The sequence below is a fragment of the Vulpes lagopus genome, chromosome 4 (assembly GCF_018345385.1).
Source record: "Vulpes lagopus strain Blue_001 chromosome 4, ASM1834538v1, whole genome shotgun sequence".
Classification (NCBI taxonomy): Eukaryota; Metazoa; Chordata; class Mammalia; order Carnivora; family Canidae; genus Vulpes; species Vulpes lagopus.
The window spans coordinates 115,910,739-115,931,596 of record NC_054827.1 but is presented as its reverse complement, the minus strand read 5'-3'; the positions used below and the strand labels follow the sequence as shown (position 1 = coordinate 115,931,596).

The following is a 20,858-nucleotide window of genomic DNA, read 5'->3' as shown; positions in this document are numbered from 1 at the left end:
TCATATAAGGCCATATAAAAAGAACTTTTCTCAACATCTATTTAATCCTGCTAAGTAGCTTAGCAGCTTCTTAGACACACAAATTGTGCTTTACACTTTTTTTAGGATCTCTAAGAACACATCACATTGTAAACAGCTAACATTTATTGAAAGGCAACAAGTATTTATCAAATAAAACAACTTACCTTGCCTGCGAGGCGGCTAGAAATGATTCCATTGCTGGATATAAGACAGTCAGCTAGAGTAGTTTTTCCTGTTAAGATAACAATATTAATTCAAATCGATTTTTTTTTCTAAAGAGGAAAGGAGAGATGCACTGCATCCTCAGAGTTAACTTCTGACCATGAGAACTGGTTTCACAAAGATTTCCTACTTACCTATAGTGAGTGAAGCAAGACCTAATGAGCATTTAGACTTCTGAACAGAATACCATCTGGAAGGACACAGACACTAGCGCTCAAAGTGCTGTAATTTCTATCTCCACTCCTAGGGATCGCATCACCCTCACCTGAAAAGTTGTCAAGCAACTTTTTTTTTCCCCAGCGTAGAACTTTTCAGTAATGGAGGCATCATGTACAGAGTCAAATGCAGACTCCTAGGTGATGAGACAAACCATCATGCCAATCAAAAAACAGAACATCTTACAAACATTTGCAGAGTTAGAATAATCGGTCTTACAAGAATTTCACCTAGTTTATCATAATTATTTTTTTCTTTTTAGTTTATCATAATTATTAATCATCTGATATCCATTAACACTGACCATGCTATTAATTTAAACTCTTGACAGCTCAGAATGACAAAACAATAGCAGAGCGCTCATTTTTGTCTCTGAATGGCAGACTGGGTAAACCACCACCAAGAAACAAGAGAATATAATCTTCCACCACATGTCCCCACATATGGCCTCAGCTGGTATTTTAGGGTTAAAGTGTCTTAAGAAAATACTTACTTTGCAAAGAAATTCAGGAAATTGGCTCTTAGTCCTATAGTGAGCAAGCCCATGGAGGGCATCAGCTACCCTACAGCTACTCCCAAAGCTACTTGCAATCCATACTAAACCTAGGGATCTACTCTGTAATAAAAAAGTCTTGGTATATTCAAGTACATGCAATTTCATAAAAGATTTTATGAAGTCTACACAATTTAAAGTGGTATAAACAGATAACTCTGTTTAAAGAACACTGCTTACATAGTTACTGCAACTGGACTGGAGTAGCAAAAGGAGGGTCTTGTCTTTAAGACAAACAAGTCCTAAAACTCTAAAACTTTCAGCAAAGCAATGGAATCTGTTAACAGTACAAACCAGAAAGCAATCTTGGGAGCACTGAAGAGCTTTAACAATGTGTTGTCCACGTGGCACATGCATCTTATGTGTTAGCACAATCCTAGAGCATCACTTGTCTACTATTCAGTGGAGAATTCATTCTCAGGATGGCAAGCATGTATCCCCTAGAGTGTTAAGCACCCAGAAAGCACTATCTTTCAGCACTCTGCTATATTCCTAGGGCCAGACACCACTGACCTGTCATGTGATTTAATTCACAAAGCAAAAGAAAAAATACTTTTATCAAACCTCTCATCCTCAACGTGTGAGCAAATTATAAGAACTCCTAGGGCAGGGGTCAGTGACTGGACCTGTACACACTGCTCATGCTCAGCTGGCTTAACCTACATAGTGACCCACTACTTCTCCTCCCAGTTCCCACACTACTGCCTTTCAGCTACTACACAGTGGCAACAGTCACCTCACTGTCGTCTGCCTTCAGTGCATACTGAATACTTCCACCAGACTCATCTTTCTAATGTGCTGATTACAACACCCCTGCTTTGTTTTGTTCTCCCAGTGGCTCCCTGCTACCTAAGAATAAATGTTAATGATCATCTTCACAATAAAGTGCGTACTTGCCAAGGGCTTCTCATTATTACCTCATTTAATCCCCACAATCCTGTTAAGTAGGTAAGATCTTCCTTTCAGTCTAGACATTGCATGTCAAAACTCAAAAAGGCGAAGTGACTTGAAAAGGAGTTTGAATTCAGGCTAACTCCAGGGCTGGGGTCCTTAACCCAGCTGTCCAGCTGTCACTTAAATGGGGCTTGAACTCAGCCTGTCTACCTCCAGGGCTGGAGCCCGTAACCCTGATCCTGGTGCCCAGTTGTGACTTAATTGGAGTTTGAACCCCAGCTGTCTACCTCCAGGGCTAGAGCCCTTAACCCTGACCTTGGTCTCCAGCTGGCATGAAGGGCTCTCTGAGCTATGACCCAGCCAGCCTCTTCACCTTCAGGATGGTAAAGATATCTTCACACACCTGTTCCTATCACCATGCTGTGGCTACCTGAACTAAGAAGGAGTCTGAAGTCAAGAGCAGGAAGAAATGCGACGGTGTAAGAGCAGCGTTTCTGTCAGGAGCACACACATTGTCCATTAGCTATCTCTGCCCTTCCCATGTCCTATGTCTCCTTCTTCCCTTCTGATGCTATTCCCACTTGGAATGTGTGCCTCACCTTCAAGGATCACCTTTAAAACCAAATATAGTATGAAGATGCCTCTTCTTAACCCATTCCTGCCTTCCCGATCCTCCAGTTCTCCTACCCCTCAGAGTCCAGTTTGCCCCTCATCTTGTGCGGCTTCAACCCCCAATCTCCTCTAGAGCTCCACTGCTGCCCTATTTGTAAGCTCCTGTCTTCTGACAAAAGTAGCAAAATAGCTGGAGTTTAACAGATGTTCACTAAATACGTGATGAGTTAAATAGAATCACATAACACAGGCTCTGAAGACATTACGTCAACACTACAGACTTTTTATATTACAAATCCATTCCAAAGATGTTCATTTTAACCAAAACTCAAGTTCTCATTAAGGGAAAAAAAAAAAAATTACACAGGGGCACCTGGGTGGCTCAGTGGTGGAGCATCTGACTCTCGGTTTCAGCTCGGGTCATGATCTCAGGGTCCTGGGATCAAGCCCTGCAGGGAGTCTGCTTGGATTCTCCCCCTCCCCCTGCTTGCACGCTCACACTCTCCAAAATAAAATAAATGAAATCTTAAAAAAATAAAATAAAATAAATAAAAGGCAATGAAATACACTACACAGAAGAACGCTAAGCACTAGTTAGCCACGTTCATTTCAAGGGCTTTATGGCCGCGTCTCTCGCAGTAAACTTGTAAAGCCATACTCGCAGTCATCAGTCTCACCTGCCCAAGCTTCGCTCCTCCCACACCTGCGGAGACACACCCGCTTCAGGGCTGCTAGTAAGCCCTCTAAGAAGGGCTCTTACCGTGGTCGACGTGAGCTAACACGCAGATGTTCCTGATGTTAGCAGTGTTTTTCTGCAGGTGAATCATCTTCTCCAAACTATTGAGCACCATGGTCCCTGATTTCCTGTGTATCACAAGAGCACACGCGCTAAAGATCGGGCCTAAACTATTAATTTTCCCCCGTGAACCTATTACTTTTCCCCTGTAACGCGGGGGCCCGACAGGGCTCGCCAGGAAGGAACCCGGGGCCTGTCGGCTCAAGCGCACGCCCGCCCGGGTCGCGCCCAGGTCCGGGCCCAGGTGAGCACCCGAGCGGAGGTCACAGCACGCCTGTCCCCGGGGACCCGCCGCGCAGCGAGGACCCAGCCAGGACCCCCGGCCGCTCCCTCCCTCCCTCCCGCACTCCAGCGCCCGCGCCCCCGCCCCCGGCCCGGCCCACGCGCGCCCTCTCCGAGCAGGTGCACTGCAGGGCTCCCGGAGCGCAGCCCCCCCCGGGCGCCCTCCCTTCACCTCCCCGGGGCCCCGCGCTCGCCGTCTCCACGATCGCGGCCCACAGCCCGCGGAGGCGGCGGCCCCGCGTGGACCCGAGGGCGCTGGGCGGCGGCCGCTCCCAGCCGGGGCTCCTCGCGGCCCCCGGCCACGCCCCCGCGCTGCCGCCCGCAGCCCGCGGAGGACGCCGCACTCACCGGCCGCCGCCGACCCGCCGACCCGCCGCCCCGCTCAGCCCGCAGCCCGACACACCGCGCGGACGGGACGCGCCGACTGCCCTGCGGACCCGGACGCGCGCGCCGGGGGCGGGGCTGGCGGGCGCACGACCTCTGACCCGCGCGCGTCTGGACGCGCCGGAAGCCGGAAGCGGGCGCCGCGTCGGTCTCCCGGGCGTCCGCGGTTGCCCTGACGACCGTGGGCGCCGCGGAAGCTGCAGGTGCTGAGAGCCCGCGGGGCGGCCGCTGCGGGCGGAGAGCATGAGGAGCCGGTGTCTGTGTCAGATCTGCACCTGCGGGTAAGGGCGGGCCGGCGGGGCGGCGGGCGGGGAGGCCGGGCGGGCGGGCGGGGTGGCCGGGCCCCGGAGCCCAGGGAGGTGGACGCTCGCCCCGCACCCGCCGGCTACCGGGCTGAATGTGTGGGCTGCCGACCCGGCGGCCCGGTGCGCCCTGAGCGCGGGCCCGCTGGCGGAGGTAGGGGCGCAGGGGCACCGGTCCTCTAGGGCCTGGGGCGTGGTCGGACCCCCTGGGACTCCATAGGAGTAGGGCGATGTGCAGGTCCCTGAGCGCTCAACCCTGCCTTGCTTCCTTCCACCTGCAGCTCTGTCCATCCCTGACCCTGTCCCGTCCCTCCAGGCAGTGCCCCCGCCCGCTCTCCGTCCATCCCTGACCCCGTCCCGTCCCCTCCAGGCAGTGACCCCTAGGGATCTGCCTGAGAAGGGAGTAGCCTTCACCTAGAAACCAAGGATTGGTCTGGGAGTCCTGCCCAACAACTTCCCAGCTCCTGTAAACAGTCTTCTCCTTTAGCTTCACTGCTGGCCTAGGAATTAAGTAAGTATTTGCTAAATAAATATTAGAAGCATCATGTAGATTCCCCACAATGAAAGAATGATCATGTAGCAGTGGGAAGTGAGTATTGGAATGGTATCAATAAAATCTGTCACATTTATGTTAGGATTTGAACTTTTGTAAAATTTAAGTGGATAAATCAAGATGTTAAAAGGTTACTAAAAAGAAAAAATTAAAAAGCAGATGTAGCCTCCAAAAAAACTAAAAAGAGATTGTCAGAAAGTTGTTTCTAGAGATTGGAAACATTGGGACAGGAGACTTTTGCTTTCCTTTATAAGCTTTTCAGTATTTCTTAATTGTTTTGTTATAGTATGAATGAATGTTTTTGATGGAAAATAAAACGAAGAACAATGAGAAATTCCAAAGCTTTGACTTGATTCTTGTAACTCCATGCACCCAAATCAGAACCTGCATGTATGACCTATGGACCCTGTCCCTGATTTTTCCAAAAGACCAGATGTGATACTAAATCACTTCAGCACTTTCCCAAAGCCTCCATTGTCAGCTTATAATCCTGAATTTCTTGACTCCTCTCACTTTGAATTTTCCTGAACAGCCTATGACACCACCTCTTCACTCTTCCCTGCACAGCAATTCTTGCTGTCCAGCAGCCTCTAAGCAAAGCTGCTTATCTCTCCTATGTTCTTCTTGGGGGTTATGATTTCATCTACAGACCATATGCATTTTCTTCAAATCCAACCTTCCTTCCATGGGCTTGGATTATTAGCACTTAGTCCCCAAATGACATAGGACTGAGAAATTGACCTCATATTTCAGCATTGTGGGATTTTACTTTTTTGTGTTTTGCTTGGGTTTTTCTGTTTAATAGCCTTTTTTTTTCTGATTATGAAATGAATAGGCATAGTATGCAAATTCAAGGCAAAAAACCTAGAATATAGTGAAAATCCCTCATAATCCTGGTCACCACAAATACTAAATGTTCTTTAAGGCTTTTTGTACATTCTTTAAAAGGGAAGAGAGAGAAACCATACCATACATTCTGTTCTACCACAACTTTTTCTCTGCATCTTGCAATGGCTGCACCACAAGAACAAACCCCTTCTCTTTAACCACTGCATGATATTAGCTTATATGATATATTGGCCAGGGTTCTTCATTACAGACAATATAATCTATTGTATTCTAGTCTAGAAATAGAAGAATTTACTAAGGAGTATATATAGCTCACAGAACTGTTGGAAGAACCGAAGAAACAGTTCTCAAAATAAGATTTTTAGGAAAGATTCCCAGAAATGTCATCTCAAAACTGGGCTGCCAAGGGAGCTGCTGCCTCTACTATCAACCGGGAACCTGCAGCAGCCAAGCTATAGGCCTCAGAAGCACTCCTTACTGCCAACGTCAGGGAGCTGCAGGTCAGGAAGCCCCCTTGCAAGGCTGAATGCTGCCGGATGGCTGCTGGCTCCAACCTCCCTGTCTCTCCTCTCCCACAATCCTGCAGCAATGGGGCTGTGTCCTGCCTCTCTCCCCAGGTAGCATTCTGAGTCAGAGTCTCATGTGAACATCCAACAGGTTGAAAGCTCAATTGTGTGGAACCTGCCTGCAAGGGACCTGAGAAATGTGCTTGTGGGCTTTTCAGCTTCTCAGTATAAGGAGACCTGCTAAATCTTTGTCAGAGGAAAGCCAGAGTTTCCACCTGAAAGGACATACCATAATTTATTCTTGTTTTGGCAAACACCACTACAGAATAAACAGAAGGGTTTTGTGTCTGTGTATGTGTGTGTTTTAGTAAAGCTGCTTTTAAATTTAGAGATCCTATGCTTATTGAAGGACTGATTAAGATTCAATTATTATAAAATATTTTGGGAAGTCAAAATAATCTTGCAGTGTATTTATGTTTGCACAGACGACATCACTGTCCACATGGAACCACGAGAATTTATGAAAATTCTGGCCATTCTTGCCCTACAACTGAATATTTGGAAAAATATCCTACATATGGCAATGTGCTTCCACCTCAGAGTCTTAAACCCAAGCAAGAATTTCGAGCATGCCGTGGCAAAATGGAAGGAATAACAACATTTAAGTAAATATTAAGAAACTATTTGCTTGACTTATTTTTTTCCCCAACTCTTCTAGTCTTAATAAAGTTTTTTTTAACTCTTTAAATTGAACTATTAAGTTTATCAAAGTTGAACCAAGAAACAAGGAACTAGTTGAGTTGCAACTTGAGAAAATCAGAAAGATGAGAAGTAACTTAGAATGACAAAGTAAGGAAAAGAGGAAATACAAATTTTTCTTTTTTTTTTTTTTTAACCACCTAAAATCTCTCATGTGTGTTTGCTTTCCACTGTCACCTCCAACTGGAGGAATACAAGAGCTTCCCGTTTTTCTGTATCTACTCTAGGTCTGACATCTCTGATCTGTTTCCTATACTTCAGCCCGCAGAGATGATCTTTTCAAAGTGCAGTTCTAATCCTATCACCTCCTCGCTTAAAATACTTAAAACTTTTCCCATAATAGGGCAGCCCAGGGTGACTCAATGGTTTAGCGCCGCCTTCGGCCCAGAATGTAGTCCTGGAGACCTGGGATCGAGTCCCAGGTTGGCTCCCTGCATGGAGTCTGTTTCTCCCTCTGCCTGTGTTTTTGTCTCTCTCTCTCTGTCTCTGTGTCTCTCATTAATAAATAAATAAAATCTTTAAAAAAAAAACCTTTCCCATAATATTTAATATATATAAAAATCCCTACCAAAATCCCTTCTTGGTTTGGTCCCTAATTGCTTCTCGATTTTATTGTCACTGTGCTCTTTAATGCTCACATCCCATAGGATATTTTTCATTTCTTGAGAATATCAGGATTCCCTTGCCACAGAGCCTTCCAATATACTATTTTACTTACCTGGAATTTTCCCTCACCATGACCCCAGTTAGTGCCTGTGTAACCTATAGATCTCAAAGTACTCTGATGGCCGCTGGCACTGTACCTGGTTCTCAGGCTGGGTAAAAATCCCCTATGTAAGCCCCTAAAACATCTTCCTATTATTTATCATTTCAGAGGGCCATGCAAAGAGGGACTCTGTCCCTTCTCATCTTAGCATTTTATTTCCAGAAACCTAGCACAATGTCTGCTAGCATAATAGGCACTCAGTGTTTATTCAGTGGATGATAGATGACAAAAAAAAAAAAAAAAAAAAATCCTAAGCCTAAACTCATTTGGACTTAGCTTCTTTTTTATTTTTTAAACATTTATTCATGAGAGACACAGGAATGCAGAGACATAGGCAGAGGGAGAAGCAGGCTCCCCAAGGGGAGCCTGATATGAGACTTGATCCTGGGACTCCAAGATCACACCCTGAGCCAAAGGCAGATGCTCAACCACAGGAGCCACCCAGGCATCCCGCTGCTTCTTTTAAGAAAAAATATTTTTTTATCTTTGTAAATGCATTCTTTTCCTTATTAATGTGCATACCATATTCAAGGCACAATCTTAGGTGTTAAGTATAAGACCAATAAATAGAGGTTCTTGCTTTCAAGGAATACATACATCAGATTTCTGGAATTTGGGGTTTTAAAAATGCTCTGTAACAACTTCAGTTTGCAATGTTATCATTTTCATATCATTTTAGATAGAGCTCATTTTACTTGCATGAGCAAAGGTTGAAACTTCCAAACTTTTAGTCCAGTACTTCTACCTTTAACATTTTAGGCAACCCTTGTAGTAACAGTGCTTTGGTGACTCTCTTTGACTTCTGTAGGTGTGCAGCTCTTCCACAGATTTGAAAATCTTCCATAGCCCTCAGATTGCTTTAGAATCATCCAGAAGGGTTAAAATTGCAGATTCCAGAGTTCCACCTAAAACAGTCAACAGGTGACAGAGTGGATCCCAGGGATCTGCATTTTTAACCAGCATTGCTGTTCATTCTGTTGCCACAGATTCAGTGAAGTGGACCGAGTACTGCACTGTTCCCTGTGTCTGACATGGGACGTGAAGGACTGTGCCTTCCTGTTGCTTACAGCCTTGTGGAAGTGCAACTGAGAACCAAAAACTCAAATGAATAAACAAAATATAGATTATAGCAAATAGGATGAAGAAATTGAACAATCGATTGGGACAGAGCATATGGGAGTGGTTGCTCTTTTTTTCTTGCTTTAACATTCTTCCTCAATGCCTTAATGATCCATAATGGAGATTTGAAATAAATTCTGCAATAAGCATATTTGTTGAATAAAGATTCTGCATTTAACTAGTTCTAAGTGTTAAAATAATTAAAAAGTGTAACCTGCCATATCTTTCTTTAAAAAAGCAATTGCTTTTCAATTCTGGGTTTGTCAGGTAACTTGTTCAAGTATCCCTTGATAGTAAAACAAAAATACAAAGCAAAACCCAAAAAACAAACAAAAAGAAAAAGATGTCCCAAATCCCAAAAGGTACAATATGCCAATAAAACTAAAATATCCATTTCTTAAATCATCATCTCTACACTTAGTAAAACATTGCATCTTTTCTTTACATTTTGACCAGGGAACTAGCAGTATTTCCAAGAACCCTATGCTAGAGGTTTGGAACCTTTCCTTAACTCCCTCATGTTGACTGTGTTGACTAAGCAGCAGAAAGCTGATGTATCTGTACCAAGGGAGAACAAAGTATCATTCTATACTTTTCTATAGTAAAGGATGAGACTGGGTAAAGAGCAGAGGTCTAGACAATATTTTTGATCCTTTACAGCATTACAGTTGCAGTAGTTAAGTGAGTGCCAGAGTTGGCAGGAAATCTGCCCTGGAATTATGATTATGGACATGTTCTATGTTTGGGGACATATCTGATGTCTAAGAGTGTATTCAGTCATTACTGCTCATAGAAAGTTGCTTTGAGTGAGGAGGTATACTTTCTAACACTTAACTAATCTAACTAGAGAAACTAAGACATCTAAGCCTTCTCTCTGTCCTCTCCCTGATTCTTCCACCCCCTGATTGCATTTTAGCCTATTCCCCTCTAGCTGGTATTTGGGAAGAGCAAAGAACAACTTAGATGTCTTGAGAATGAGAGGTATGTGACTTCTATTTATCTATTCAATAATACTTAGTAAGCATCTATTTAGTGTCAGGTACCACACTAAGCACCTGGGATACAGCAGTTAGCAACAACAGTCATGATCTCTGTGCTCACAGGCACTGCGGTCTAAGGAAGGTAGCAACATATCACTCAGAATAAGTACAAAATCGCACCAGGGAAAAAAATCCATGGATAGGCATGAGGTGACTTGAGAGCCAGAATAAAAGTTTTGACTTTATCAGGAAATTGAGAGGAATGAGTGAAATCCTGAAGGATGAAGCAATTAACTGGATGAAGTGGGTAAGGAAATGCATGGCAGACAATGAGCAGGAGGCAGGAGCAGAGGAGGAAATTCTCAGAAAAGGTCAGCTCGGGCACAGAGGAGGCAGCTAGTGAAGGAGGCCACATGCATTTTTTTCTGTGTCATTGGAGCAGTAAGAGATCATGGGACCTCTCTTTTCTTTCTCATTTGTTTGTCTGTCTGCTTGTGTGCTTGCTTGTTCTTTGAGGGGGTGTGGAATGGGGTAAGAGTCTAGGCAGATGAGGACCAGCATGACCTGATCAAATTACCAAGTGAAGCAGGATCAGTTTGGGTGCAAGGTGAGGAAAGACTTGACAGAAACCAGAGTGGATGCATATAAATGAGTTTAGGAATTGTTGAACTGACTTGAATGAGCTATTATGAGAGCTTGGAGTGTTGTGGTAATGACCTGGAGAAAAGGGTGAGATTGGAGAGAGAAAGGAGGTCAAGGTGGCGGGAGCTGGTGATGAAGCAGCCCCAGGAGAGAGCTAAGGGGTGAAGGGTGAGTGCTTGTTGGTCACTGCACAGCTGGAGAGATGGCGATGCCCTTCCCTATGATGGGCCACCAGCCAGCAGACCACATCTGTCAGGGGCAAATAGTGCATTGGACTGGGGGCATGTTAAGTTTGGAGATGCCACTGCAAATGCAGGTAGGGAGCTCAGAAGTCTGAGCTGATTTACAGGTTGGTGGGTCATTATTGGTAGTAACTGACGTTGTAAGTGAGAGTAGAGCTGTCTTCAGGGGTGAGCACTGGGGGAGAACAGTACCGTGTGTAGCCTAAGTGTTCAGTGGCTGAGGAGCAGGGGTCACAGCCACATCAGAGGCTGAGGAGAAACCAGCATGAAGGCAGGAGGAAAGAGGCTCCCAGAGACGGAGGGAGTGGGGAAGAATGCCCCGCAGGACAGATGAGAAATGGACTCAGTAACAAAAAAGCCACCATGGCCCTTCAGCCATGCTCAGGAAGCCGCTGTGCTGGACAGTGGCCTGGATCATGTGGACCCAGTTGAAGAAGAGCCACCAAATCTAAGAAGGGACATTGTGAATGGGAGGAGGGACTCAGTGAGGCTTCTGCTTTAGGGGGCTTATGGACATAAATAGGAAATAGTAATTAATATAAGATGGTTCAAACCAACAAAATGAGTGACACAGTAGAGTTCAGAAGGAAAAAAGCAGTTTCGAAGACTTGTAGTCATAATAGTAGGAGCTAACATCTTGCTGCTGCCATGTACCAGGCTCTCGTATGCGTGTGTGTGTGCATGTGCATGTTCCAGTCCTTAAAATAACCCTATGAGGTAGATGACATGCTTGTCCTACTTTATATATAAGAAAACTGGGGCCTCAACAGGTTAACTAAGTTGTCCAAGGTCACGCACCTAGTGAATTTGGACCCAGGCTGTCGGGTCACTCTAGGCCAGTCATCTTCGCCCCACCAGTCAGCCCCAGTGTCTGCAGCACCACTTCTGCAAAATGCCTGGGGTGGCTGGACTACACTATGGCTCTCATTCATGGCCAGGGCTTCTCAAGGATCCAGAGATGAGTGAGAATCACATCTATACTATGAATGTGACTTATGACTGAAGGCCAGAGTTTAGACATTGATTATTCATTTAATTGATTATTTAATAATAAGTGGGAAGACAGCATGATTTCAGTATGAAGAAGCATGTCCAAATTCAGCTTAGTCTTCAAGTAGGATAATTTCAAGGATATTTAAAATTTTTTCTTAGAGTCATTAAATCTTTCACCTAAGATTTCCTTCTAGTTAGAAAAAAATGCAGTTACTAAAAGAGTTTATTTACGTAAGATCCAATCAACTAAAGATCACATAATAATGATGTTTGAAAACTAGGATTTTTGACACACTTATTTCTTAAGCTATTTAGTCAGTGGATAGGACATGAAGGAATTAAAGTATTTCAAGTAGTTTATCAGCTATCACCACTTTAGTATCTTCTTAGACTTTCTAAGTGAAAGAAACTTTGAAAACGTCAATACTGCATTGAAATAATTAGAAATAAAGGAACCTGTGAGGCTATGTTTCAAATTTATATGTTTCAGATCGGATTACCGTCCTTATGAGATAGTCAAACAGCCTCGCCCCGTACCAGAAGAATACAAACCAAAACAGGGGGCGATTGATCTTGGCACTACCTACAAACAGGATTTTAATTCTTACAAAGTACAGCCTGTGGCCATAGTCCGGCCTTTGGAAAGAAAACAAGTGAAACGAGGGAAGGTGGACACTGTCCCAACCTATAAAGGTAACTTGACATTTCAAAGGTGAAGGAGCCAAAAAGACTAAAGCTCACTTCCACCCAACATCACAGCATAATTTGGTGTGTTGCCAAAATTAGTTCCCACCACTTAGGAAACTTCTTTCTTGCTTTGGTCAAAGTAGTATTATATAGTGGGGGAGAAAAAAAAAGACCATTTGCCTGAATGAAAGTTAGAAGACCTGAATTTCTGGCTAAATTTAGCCACTTAATTTATTTGTTCTATCTAAAAGCATATACAGTTGACCCACTAGCAGTGTGGTTCAAACTGTGTGGATCCAAGTAAATGTAGATTCTTTTTTTTATAAATACAGTCCAGTCCTATAAATGTATTTTTTCTTATGGTTTCCTTAACACTTTCTTTTCTCTAGCTTACTTGAATAAGAATAGAATAGAGCATATAATACATATAACATACACAATATATGTTGACTGTTTATGCTATTGTTAAAGTTTCTGATCAACAGTATGCCATTGGTAGTTTGAGGAGTCAAAATTATGTGCAGATTTTTAATTGTGCAGGGGCTCAGTGCCCCTAATTCCTGTGTTGTTCAAGGGTCAACCATAAAAACAAGGAATGTCATTGAAAAAGCATTATGTCACACTTATCACATTATGCCACATTTAGTTGGCACTGTTCCTTTCTTTCCATTCCAGAATGAGCTGAAACTCTACTGAGTGTACTTGAGTCTTTCAGAAGGTCAAATAAATAGCAATTCCCTTTACGATTTAGGTTCTGAACCAACTGATAAAGCAGAAGAGTTAGCAGATGGAGAACTATATATTCCCTTTATAGTGATAAAGACCAGCATGAAGGATGAAACAGATGCTTCCCGATACTTAACTCAATAAAATAGGCTTATCCACCCAGTGACAATGTTGGACCACCACTTAGGAGACCAGCTCCTCCAAGACTTCCAGCATGGAAGAAGTGTGAAAATACCTTCTCCCTATTGGCAACTGACTTAGAAGAGTAAGGGGCTGGTTTCTCCCCCAAAATCAACCTGATTTTAAAATATTCTATTGCTTTTAGAGAATGGGGTCTTTTTTTTAAATAAAGTCTATCTTGTTAGTACATATTATTTCTATATTTTTAATAATGTGATTTAATATTTAAGTTTATATCCTTTTCATTCATTATGTGATACAGCTGAATCATATACCTTTATATGAGATATATCCTCATATAAAACCCATTTATAAAAGTGATGTCACCCACAATAAAAGCAATGGTGTACGTTTTAAATAGGCAATAGCTGAATGCATATGTTTTCTTTAAATATCACCCTTACCAGTTCAATGTGTAAGTGATTGCATGTTATCAGTATGCTATGATCTATAGGGAGGGAGGTCAGGAGCATTGTGCTTTCATCTTTTAGGCTGTGAGCACATAAGATGCTACAGATGCTACACAAGGAACAAAGTTTTAAGACAATGCACGTGGTGAACAAGTATATTGTTATAATGCAGTACAGCATATAGTAATTGCAGTTTTGTATTTACTGGTATGCAGAGGAGGTCATGTATTGCCATAACAATTGGACATAAAATAAAATTAGTGAAAGCAACTGTGTCTTTTAACAACCATCATAATTTCTTTTCTTTTTTGTCCTACGAGATTTTTTTAAAATATCAGTAATATTGATATTCCCTGTGACTATTACACACACACACACACACACACACACACACACACACACACGTTCTCTAAGCTCATTACCTGGGTTTCCTGTAGATTTCTATACTTCTCCCCCTATAATCCAATGTTGAGGATTCCTGGGCCTCCTCTGATTTTCTCACTTCTAACCTTTCCTCGTGAGGAAAGGTTATTGTATTTCCAGATGTGGGAGCATGAAACAATAAATACTAAGGGCTAATGCAGTACTCATTCTGTGTGATGATTATACTGCAGGTTTTGTAGGTATTTATGTAAGGATAGGTCTGTAGCTGGCAATAAGTCACAATGAGAAGAGACTCTCACTATCCACTGAGAATCAGGAAACAGGAAAGACAAATTAAATGATAATGAGAAAGAAAGAAAAAACCGTGTAGGGCTATGGTGAGAAGGGTAAATCTAGATTCTGGAGATGCAGTTCTATGAGACAGAAATGTATCTGCCCTCCAGCAGGCTCAGTTTAGAAAGTCATTTATATTGAAACGTGAATGATGAAAATAGACCAGTATTTGGTTTGATAAATGTTTAAGGATTACTCTGCTCTGTAGTAGGCCCTATAGAGATCTGAATGCAGAGATTTGAATTGAGCATGTTTGTTAACATTTAGATACTTTATGATTGAGGGGGAAAAGCAATAATAGCATTAAAAACTAAATAGACATACTAGAAATAAATAATATGTGTTATCATTAGGGAGGAGGATAATTCACTAGAAAATTAATGGAACAAGTCCTGTTTCAAAAATTGAGACTGAGCAAGATAACACTTCAGTCCAGCCTGAGAATGTATCAGAGACCAGTAAGTATTGATCTATAGGAAAGGGAGGGAAATCACAAAAATTAAGATGAAATGAGCAAAAACACATAGAGCCAGAAAAATAAAGGGGTTGTTCAGTAAACATCTGAGGATTTCAGGAACTGAAGAGATTGGGGTGTACCTCTATAAATGTAGATAGAGATCAGATTGTGAAGTCTTGATTACTAGGCTGGGGAGCTTAGTATTTTTCTTGTAGCTGCTAAAAATGTTTGAATTCTGTTCCCAGATAGGATACAGTAAATGACAGAAAGCCATTATTTCCACTGCAACAGCTAAAAATATGTACAAATTTTTAAAGTATAAAAAATCTATTTCATGGCATTAGACAGCTGTGGAAGCAAAGAACTAAAATTGCAGAGATGGAGGAGGCCTTCTTAGGTGACCTAAAATAGCCAACTGTTTACTTCCCTGGGAGCATTTGTCATACCTAAGCCTAGGCTGAAGACTGGGGTGGCATAACAGAGACTCTACTGGGTGAAAGCAAACCAGTGGAGCATCTGATATGTGGACTGGTATGACAAACTGGAATCTATCAGTCCTCCAGATGTATGGCTGATTTCCCTTGTGGGATGTTTGCTGAGTGTTTAGAGGGTATGATGGGCTAGGAGACTGGGCCAGAAAGATCCCACAGAAATATCCCATAGCTGTACTTCAGAGTAAGTGCTTAGGACATAATGTACCAGAGAATGAGGACACTACCACAAACACACCACAGTTCCTGTCCTTGTAACTAGAGAAAGATTTTGAAGATTATGTCTAACTAAAAGTGCCTCTGAGCACCAACCTAGCTCAATTCCTAGCTCAAGGTGATCTTCCTAACATTGGAAAAACTAAGCTTTCTCCTTTTGAAAATAACATTGATTTTAATGTCTGTGGTTTACATATACATGCCATCTAGCATTTGGTAAAATATGAGACCTATGAAAAGTCAAGAAATATCTGGAGAGATGATGGTCAAGAAATTTCCAAAATTGATGCACAAATCAGGTCACAGATTCAAAAAGCTCAATAAATCCCCCAAATAGATAAATACAAAGAATACCACACTTAGGCAACTGTCACCAAACTTCTAAAAGCCAAGTGAAGGTTAATCTTCAAAAGTAGTAAGAAAAACTACACATTATTTATGAAAAGAAAAACTAGACATATGCCTAACTTTTCATCTGAAGTCATGGAAGCCAGAAGATAATGCAATGACATCTTTAAAGTGTTGAAAAACAAAACAAAGACCCTAGAACTTTAAACCCAATGAATCCAAGAATTTTATGTCTAGTGAAAATATCCTTCAAAAATAAGGCAAAATAAAAATGTTTTCAGAAACAAAACCCCCAGATAATTTGTTAGTAACCAACCCATACTACGAAAAGTAGTAAAGGAAGTTCTTCAGGTTCAAAGGAAATGATTCCAGAGGGCAGCATGAAATGCAGGAAGGAATGTAACACACAGAAAGGGTAACTTTGTGGACAAATATAAAAGAATATTGACTTCTTAAAGTCACAGTTATTACGTATTTTTATATTAATATAAAAGTAAAATGTAATAGCACAAAAGATAGCAGCGTGTAAATGGAATTACACTGTTGAAAGTTTCTTCCACTTCTCCAGAAGTGGTAAAAATATCAATTTAAGTTCAGGTAGGCCAATAAGGTCCCCTTATACATAAAAATGCTTTTTTATTCTAATAGTAGGGCAAATTCTAATTAAAATTCTAATGGAGAAAACGGAATAATAAAAATACCCTTTATCCAAAGGAAGGCAGAAAATAAGGGGTAAGAATAAGGAAACAAAGAGCATGTGAGAAGAGTCCAAAGCAAATAGCAATATAGTCAACTTAAATTCAACTACAGCATTCACTATGACATTAAATGTAAATGAAATTAAAATTTTAATTAAAACTTCAAGATTAAAAAAAAACTTCAAGATTGACTATTCAGTTGGAGCATACAGAATTTATATTTACCTCTCAAAATAGAGATATCTAGTAGGAAGGTAAATATGTTGGTTTGATATTCGAAAGAAAGTCTGGAATGGAGATTCAGCCTGTAGAAGTCATCAGCTTGCAGGCAGTATTAAAAGTATGGGAGTTGTTTGATGATATGTAGATTGAGAAAGACATGCCCATGGTGGAGCTCCTTGGTTTTATAAAGGTTATTTCCAAGTCCATGGTGCCATAAGATGCCACAGGGAACAGGTTCCAAAGTACCAAGGAAGAGAACTAGCATATGCAACTTAGGACTTATGTCCTCAAAGAGGAACATAGAACAGGTCACTAATAAGGATGAGGTTGGAGCTCTGCATACAGACATTCGTGGTGAGCAAAAACGTGCAGGCACCTCATGGACTTCAAGTGGTTCAGAAGCAAGCAAACTTGCTAACTAGATTTTAGTGGCTAGGAATCAAAAGAATGAGCAGAGGAAACTGAATTGCCCTTATCTAATCAGGACAATACCACAGTTGTCAGATGACCAGACTGTATTGTTAGATGTGCATGGCATTATGCTTGCCTTTCTAGAAGTGTCCATAAGATACTAAAATCAGATGATATTAATAAAGACTATGATGTTTTAAAGGTATCATTAGAATGTTATTAATAAATATTCCAGAGTAAACAAATAATCAGTGTTCCAGACATATGAGCATAGGCATATGTATAAAAGGAAAATCAATTTTCTGCAGTTATCTGGAACTGATATTCATGGTAACATGTACTGTCAAACCTGTGTCTCAGTTTCCAAATTCTTACTTCCTTTTTGAAAATTAAAGCTAGTGGTTGGTAAGGGAGAAATACTCATTTCTATTTATTTTCTCTCATAAAATTAACATTTTCCTCAGTTGTTTTGGCAGTAAGGTGGAACTCTAGGCCTTCAAAAGCACCCTGTTACTTCCTTTTAGTTTCTGAAAAATTGTGTTATGATTTTATACATAAAAAGGGAGGGAATATATACAATCTTTGAAAAGATTCCAAAGATTAATTTATAAAAGACAGAAGTTATGCAAGATAACGTATTAGAGTCTAGACTAAAGTCCATGTAATGTCTATTGGAAAGGCCAAAACTCAAATGCATTTTACATGGTTACCTACTTTGGAGAGAAAAATTCTTCATTCAGACATTTCTCCCACAATGGCCAAGTTGTGGACTGAATGATTACTTCTACCCCATCAAGCTACTGATATTTGGATGAGAGTAGATGCTTGGCCCAAGAGACAAGACAAAATAGTCTGGCAAGAAGAGATGAGCTGGGTAAGCCATTCTTCTTCTTGTGAACCCAAATTTGAAAAAATGGAGCTAGATAAAAGTGAGAGATGAATCTAAAAGGATGCCATGAAGTAGAAGCTGTGGTAAGGTGAAGACTTCAAAATCCACCTGTAAAAAAAATCCACCTGTAGGGTAACAGGACTGATAAACAGGCAGAAGAGCCCAGGTTGTAGAGTAGCAATCAGACCAGATGCGTGCAGAGAAGTGAATATGCTGTAATAGAAACCATGGGCTCTTGCAGAGGGAGGGAGGGAGTAGCTCTTTCCTCAAGCTTCCTCTGACCCTGACAGCTTTCCAGCACCAGTTCCCTGGAAGCCTTTACTGTGAACTCTCTTTTTCTTGAGGCATCATGAAGGAACCTCTGTTGTTTGTAACCTGAAGTATAAAATAGGTTAGTTGCTGTTTGAAAGCACTCAGTTCAGGCCTCTGGCCTCTAGATGGCCCTCTGTCTTTTGGTGACACCTTGAAGTCCATTTTCTGAGAAGGTAAAGTTGAAGGCAATGATCTTTCTTGGATAGTTCAGGTGATTCTGTATGTTTGCTCAGAGCATCTGGTAGGCTTTCCTATAGTATAATGGAATTGAAATTCTCTCTCCTTTGAGGAGTCCCTCCAAGGCAAAGAATAATTCTCACATCACTTTTGCCCATGTATCTGGGCCTTTGATTTTATGTTAATCTCTAGATATTATGGTTTACGTTAGCATTTCATGAGTTATGGTGAAAATCCCAACCAGTTCCTGAAAATACAGCCATAATCTCCTAAACTCTGTCTTTACTCAAAACACAGGCTTTCAAAAAACTATCAACAATCCAAGCTCAGATGTTCCATTCCCTTGTGTATTCAGGTAAATCTAGAAGTAGAAAGTTATACGTACTAAAGTGGGGAGATAGGAAGAGAAAAGTGGATATGAAAAAAACATAAATCAGAGGAATCTAAGCAACTTCATACTTGATTGGTGTTTTCTGAAGGAAATGGAATGATGTTTGACAATGAGAGAAGTAAGTCATGATTTTTAGAAGATGGTTGTTTTCTTCAGTATTTTAAAATGCTCTCTTTTTTATTTTCAAGATGATTATAGAGCTTGGGACATTCAGAAAATTGACCTTTATAAACCAGAACAAACTTATCATCCCCCAACTGTGAAATTTGGAAATTCAACTACATTTCAGGATGATTATGTTCCTCAGGAGATAAAGCCTAGGCAAAACTTTAAACCCAGCCCTGTGGCCAAATGCTCTACAGTTCCTTTTAATGGTGATACAAGTCATCGCCTTGATTATGTACCTTATCAGCTAGAATTCAAGTTTGCAAGGCCAAAAGCAGTGTACAAGCCAACCAGCCAACCCTTTGAGGATCTCACAACTCACCGATATGACTTTCAGGGTCTTGTAGGTGAAACTGCAAAAATCTGCAGACCTCCATATACCAGAGTGACCCAAAATGCCCATTTTGAAGGAAGTACTGAATTCCGTGAAAGCTTTCAACCATGGGAAATTCCACCACCTGAAGTCAAGAAACTACAAGAGTATGCCCCACCTACAGGTACCATGCAGTTAAACAGCACAAGCCATCTTGACTATGTTCCCTATCAGATCAAACGTGTTGTTCCCATCAGACCAGTTTCTCAGAGAAGAATTAACAATTTTCCTTTTCAAGGAAAAAGCACCACAAAGGAAGATTTTCCAGCCTGGGAATGCTGTCGTCAAGGTCTTATTAAGCAGCAACAGCAGATTCCCAACCCATCTGGAAAATTTGATGGTTGGAGCACTTTCAGGTCTCACTATGTGCCACATGAGCTGGTCCCAACAGAGAGCTGCAAACCTGCACATGCTTTGTTTAAGAGTTCTGCTCCATTTGATGACACAACCATGTACTCTATAGAGTACACACCAAAGAAACAGGAAATCTGCCCTGCTAGCTATCCTTCTCCTCCAGGGTATATCTTTGAAAATACAAATTCTCGAGGTCATAAATTCTTCCGCAAGATCACGCCCACAGTGGAGGCCTTCTGATCATCAACTCATGTTTGAAAGGAAGCTAACAGATATTGGTTTTCTATGGGCAAAGCCAACTTTTTTTAGAGTGGGGGGAGCAGAAGAGTGAGAGAGAGAACATTAAGCAGGCTCCACATCCAGCACAGAGCCCAATGCGGGGCTCGATTTCACAACCCTGAAATCATGACCTGAGCTGAAATCAAGAGTTGGACACTTAACCGACTGAGCCACCCAGCCACCCCAAAGCCAATTTTTTTTTTTAGTAAAAATTATTTATGGGAGAGCTAAAACATCATTTTTAAATTTTGAACAAGAAAATTAGAAAATTAATTACAGGAAATAAGGACATTAAAATCCATTTTTTAAGATCAATCCATTGATATTTTTTACCAAGATTGTTCTTTAATCTGTTATTCTGAAAGTTAAATAATAGACATTCATTCCCATCTGAAGTACTTTAATTCCCAACATACTGTTTGGTAGCTTGTCTCCAATTGATTATCATTTATACCTATGTTTTAAATTATGGCAACTACCTGGTTATTTACGTACCAGTTGCCGAGTATAAAACACGTTAGAACTATATACGCATACCTCTGAAAATGATGCATGGATTCCCTCATCCAAGACAATGGCCTTCATTTCCTCAGACATCAGAGTATCTATGCAGTGTACTTTGTTTGGTGGTGTTGAGGGTGATTGCACTGTTCTTCACCATGTT

The 20,858-nt window shown here is 41.5% G+C and overlaps 2 protein-coding genes across 4 annotated transcripts in view; one reads left to right on the top strand and one right to left on the bottom strand.

Annotated features, from left to right (window-relative positions):
* Positions 1–4,059, bottom strand: part of EFL1 (elongation factor like GTPase 1) — a 121,219-nt gene extending 117,160 nt beyond the window's left edge. The window contains exons 1-3 of the mRNA XM_041752671.1: positions 3,945–4,059; positions 3,279–3,382; positions 186–253 (exon numbers count right to left, since the gene is read on the bottom strand). Of these exons, the coding sequence (XP_041608605.1) occupies positions 186–253; positions 3,279–3,369 (159 nt within the window). The 5' untranslated portion in view covers positions 3,370–3,382; positions 3,945–4,059. The remainder of the gene's footprint in view (positions 1–185; positions 254–3,278; positions 3,383–3,944) is intronic.
* Positions 4,060–4,127: 68 nt separating this feature from the next.
* On the top strand, positions 4,128–20,328 carry SAXO2 (stabilizer of axonemal microtubules 2). Of its 3 annotated transcripts, XM_041751304.1 has the most exons (5): positions 4,135–4,261; positions 4,653–4,793; positions 6,676–6,855; positions 12,182–12,384; positions 19,212–20,328. In XM_041751304.1, the coding sequence occupies exons 3-5, from the start codon at positions 6,833–6,835 to the stop codon at positions 20,153–20,155; spliced, it is 1,170 nt and encodes a 389-aa protein (XP_041607238.1). In that variant the 5' UTR covers positions 4,135–4,261; positions 4,653–4,793; positions 6,676–6,832; the 3' UTR covers positions 20,156–20,328. The 3 variants fall into 3 exon arrangements, with proteins under 3 accessions (XP_041607236.1, XP_041607237.1, XP_041607238.1); XM_041751302.1 differs by lacking the exon at positions 4,653–4,793 and having other exon boundaries at positions 4,128–4,261; XM_041751303.1 differs by lacking the exons at positions 4,653–4,793; positions 6,676–6,855 and having other exon boundaries at positions 4,128–4,261.
* Positions 20,329–20,858: the final 530 nt, after the last annotated feature.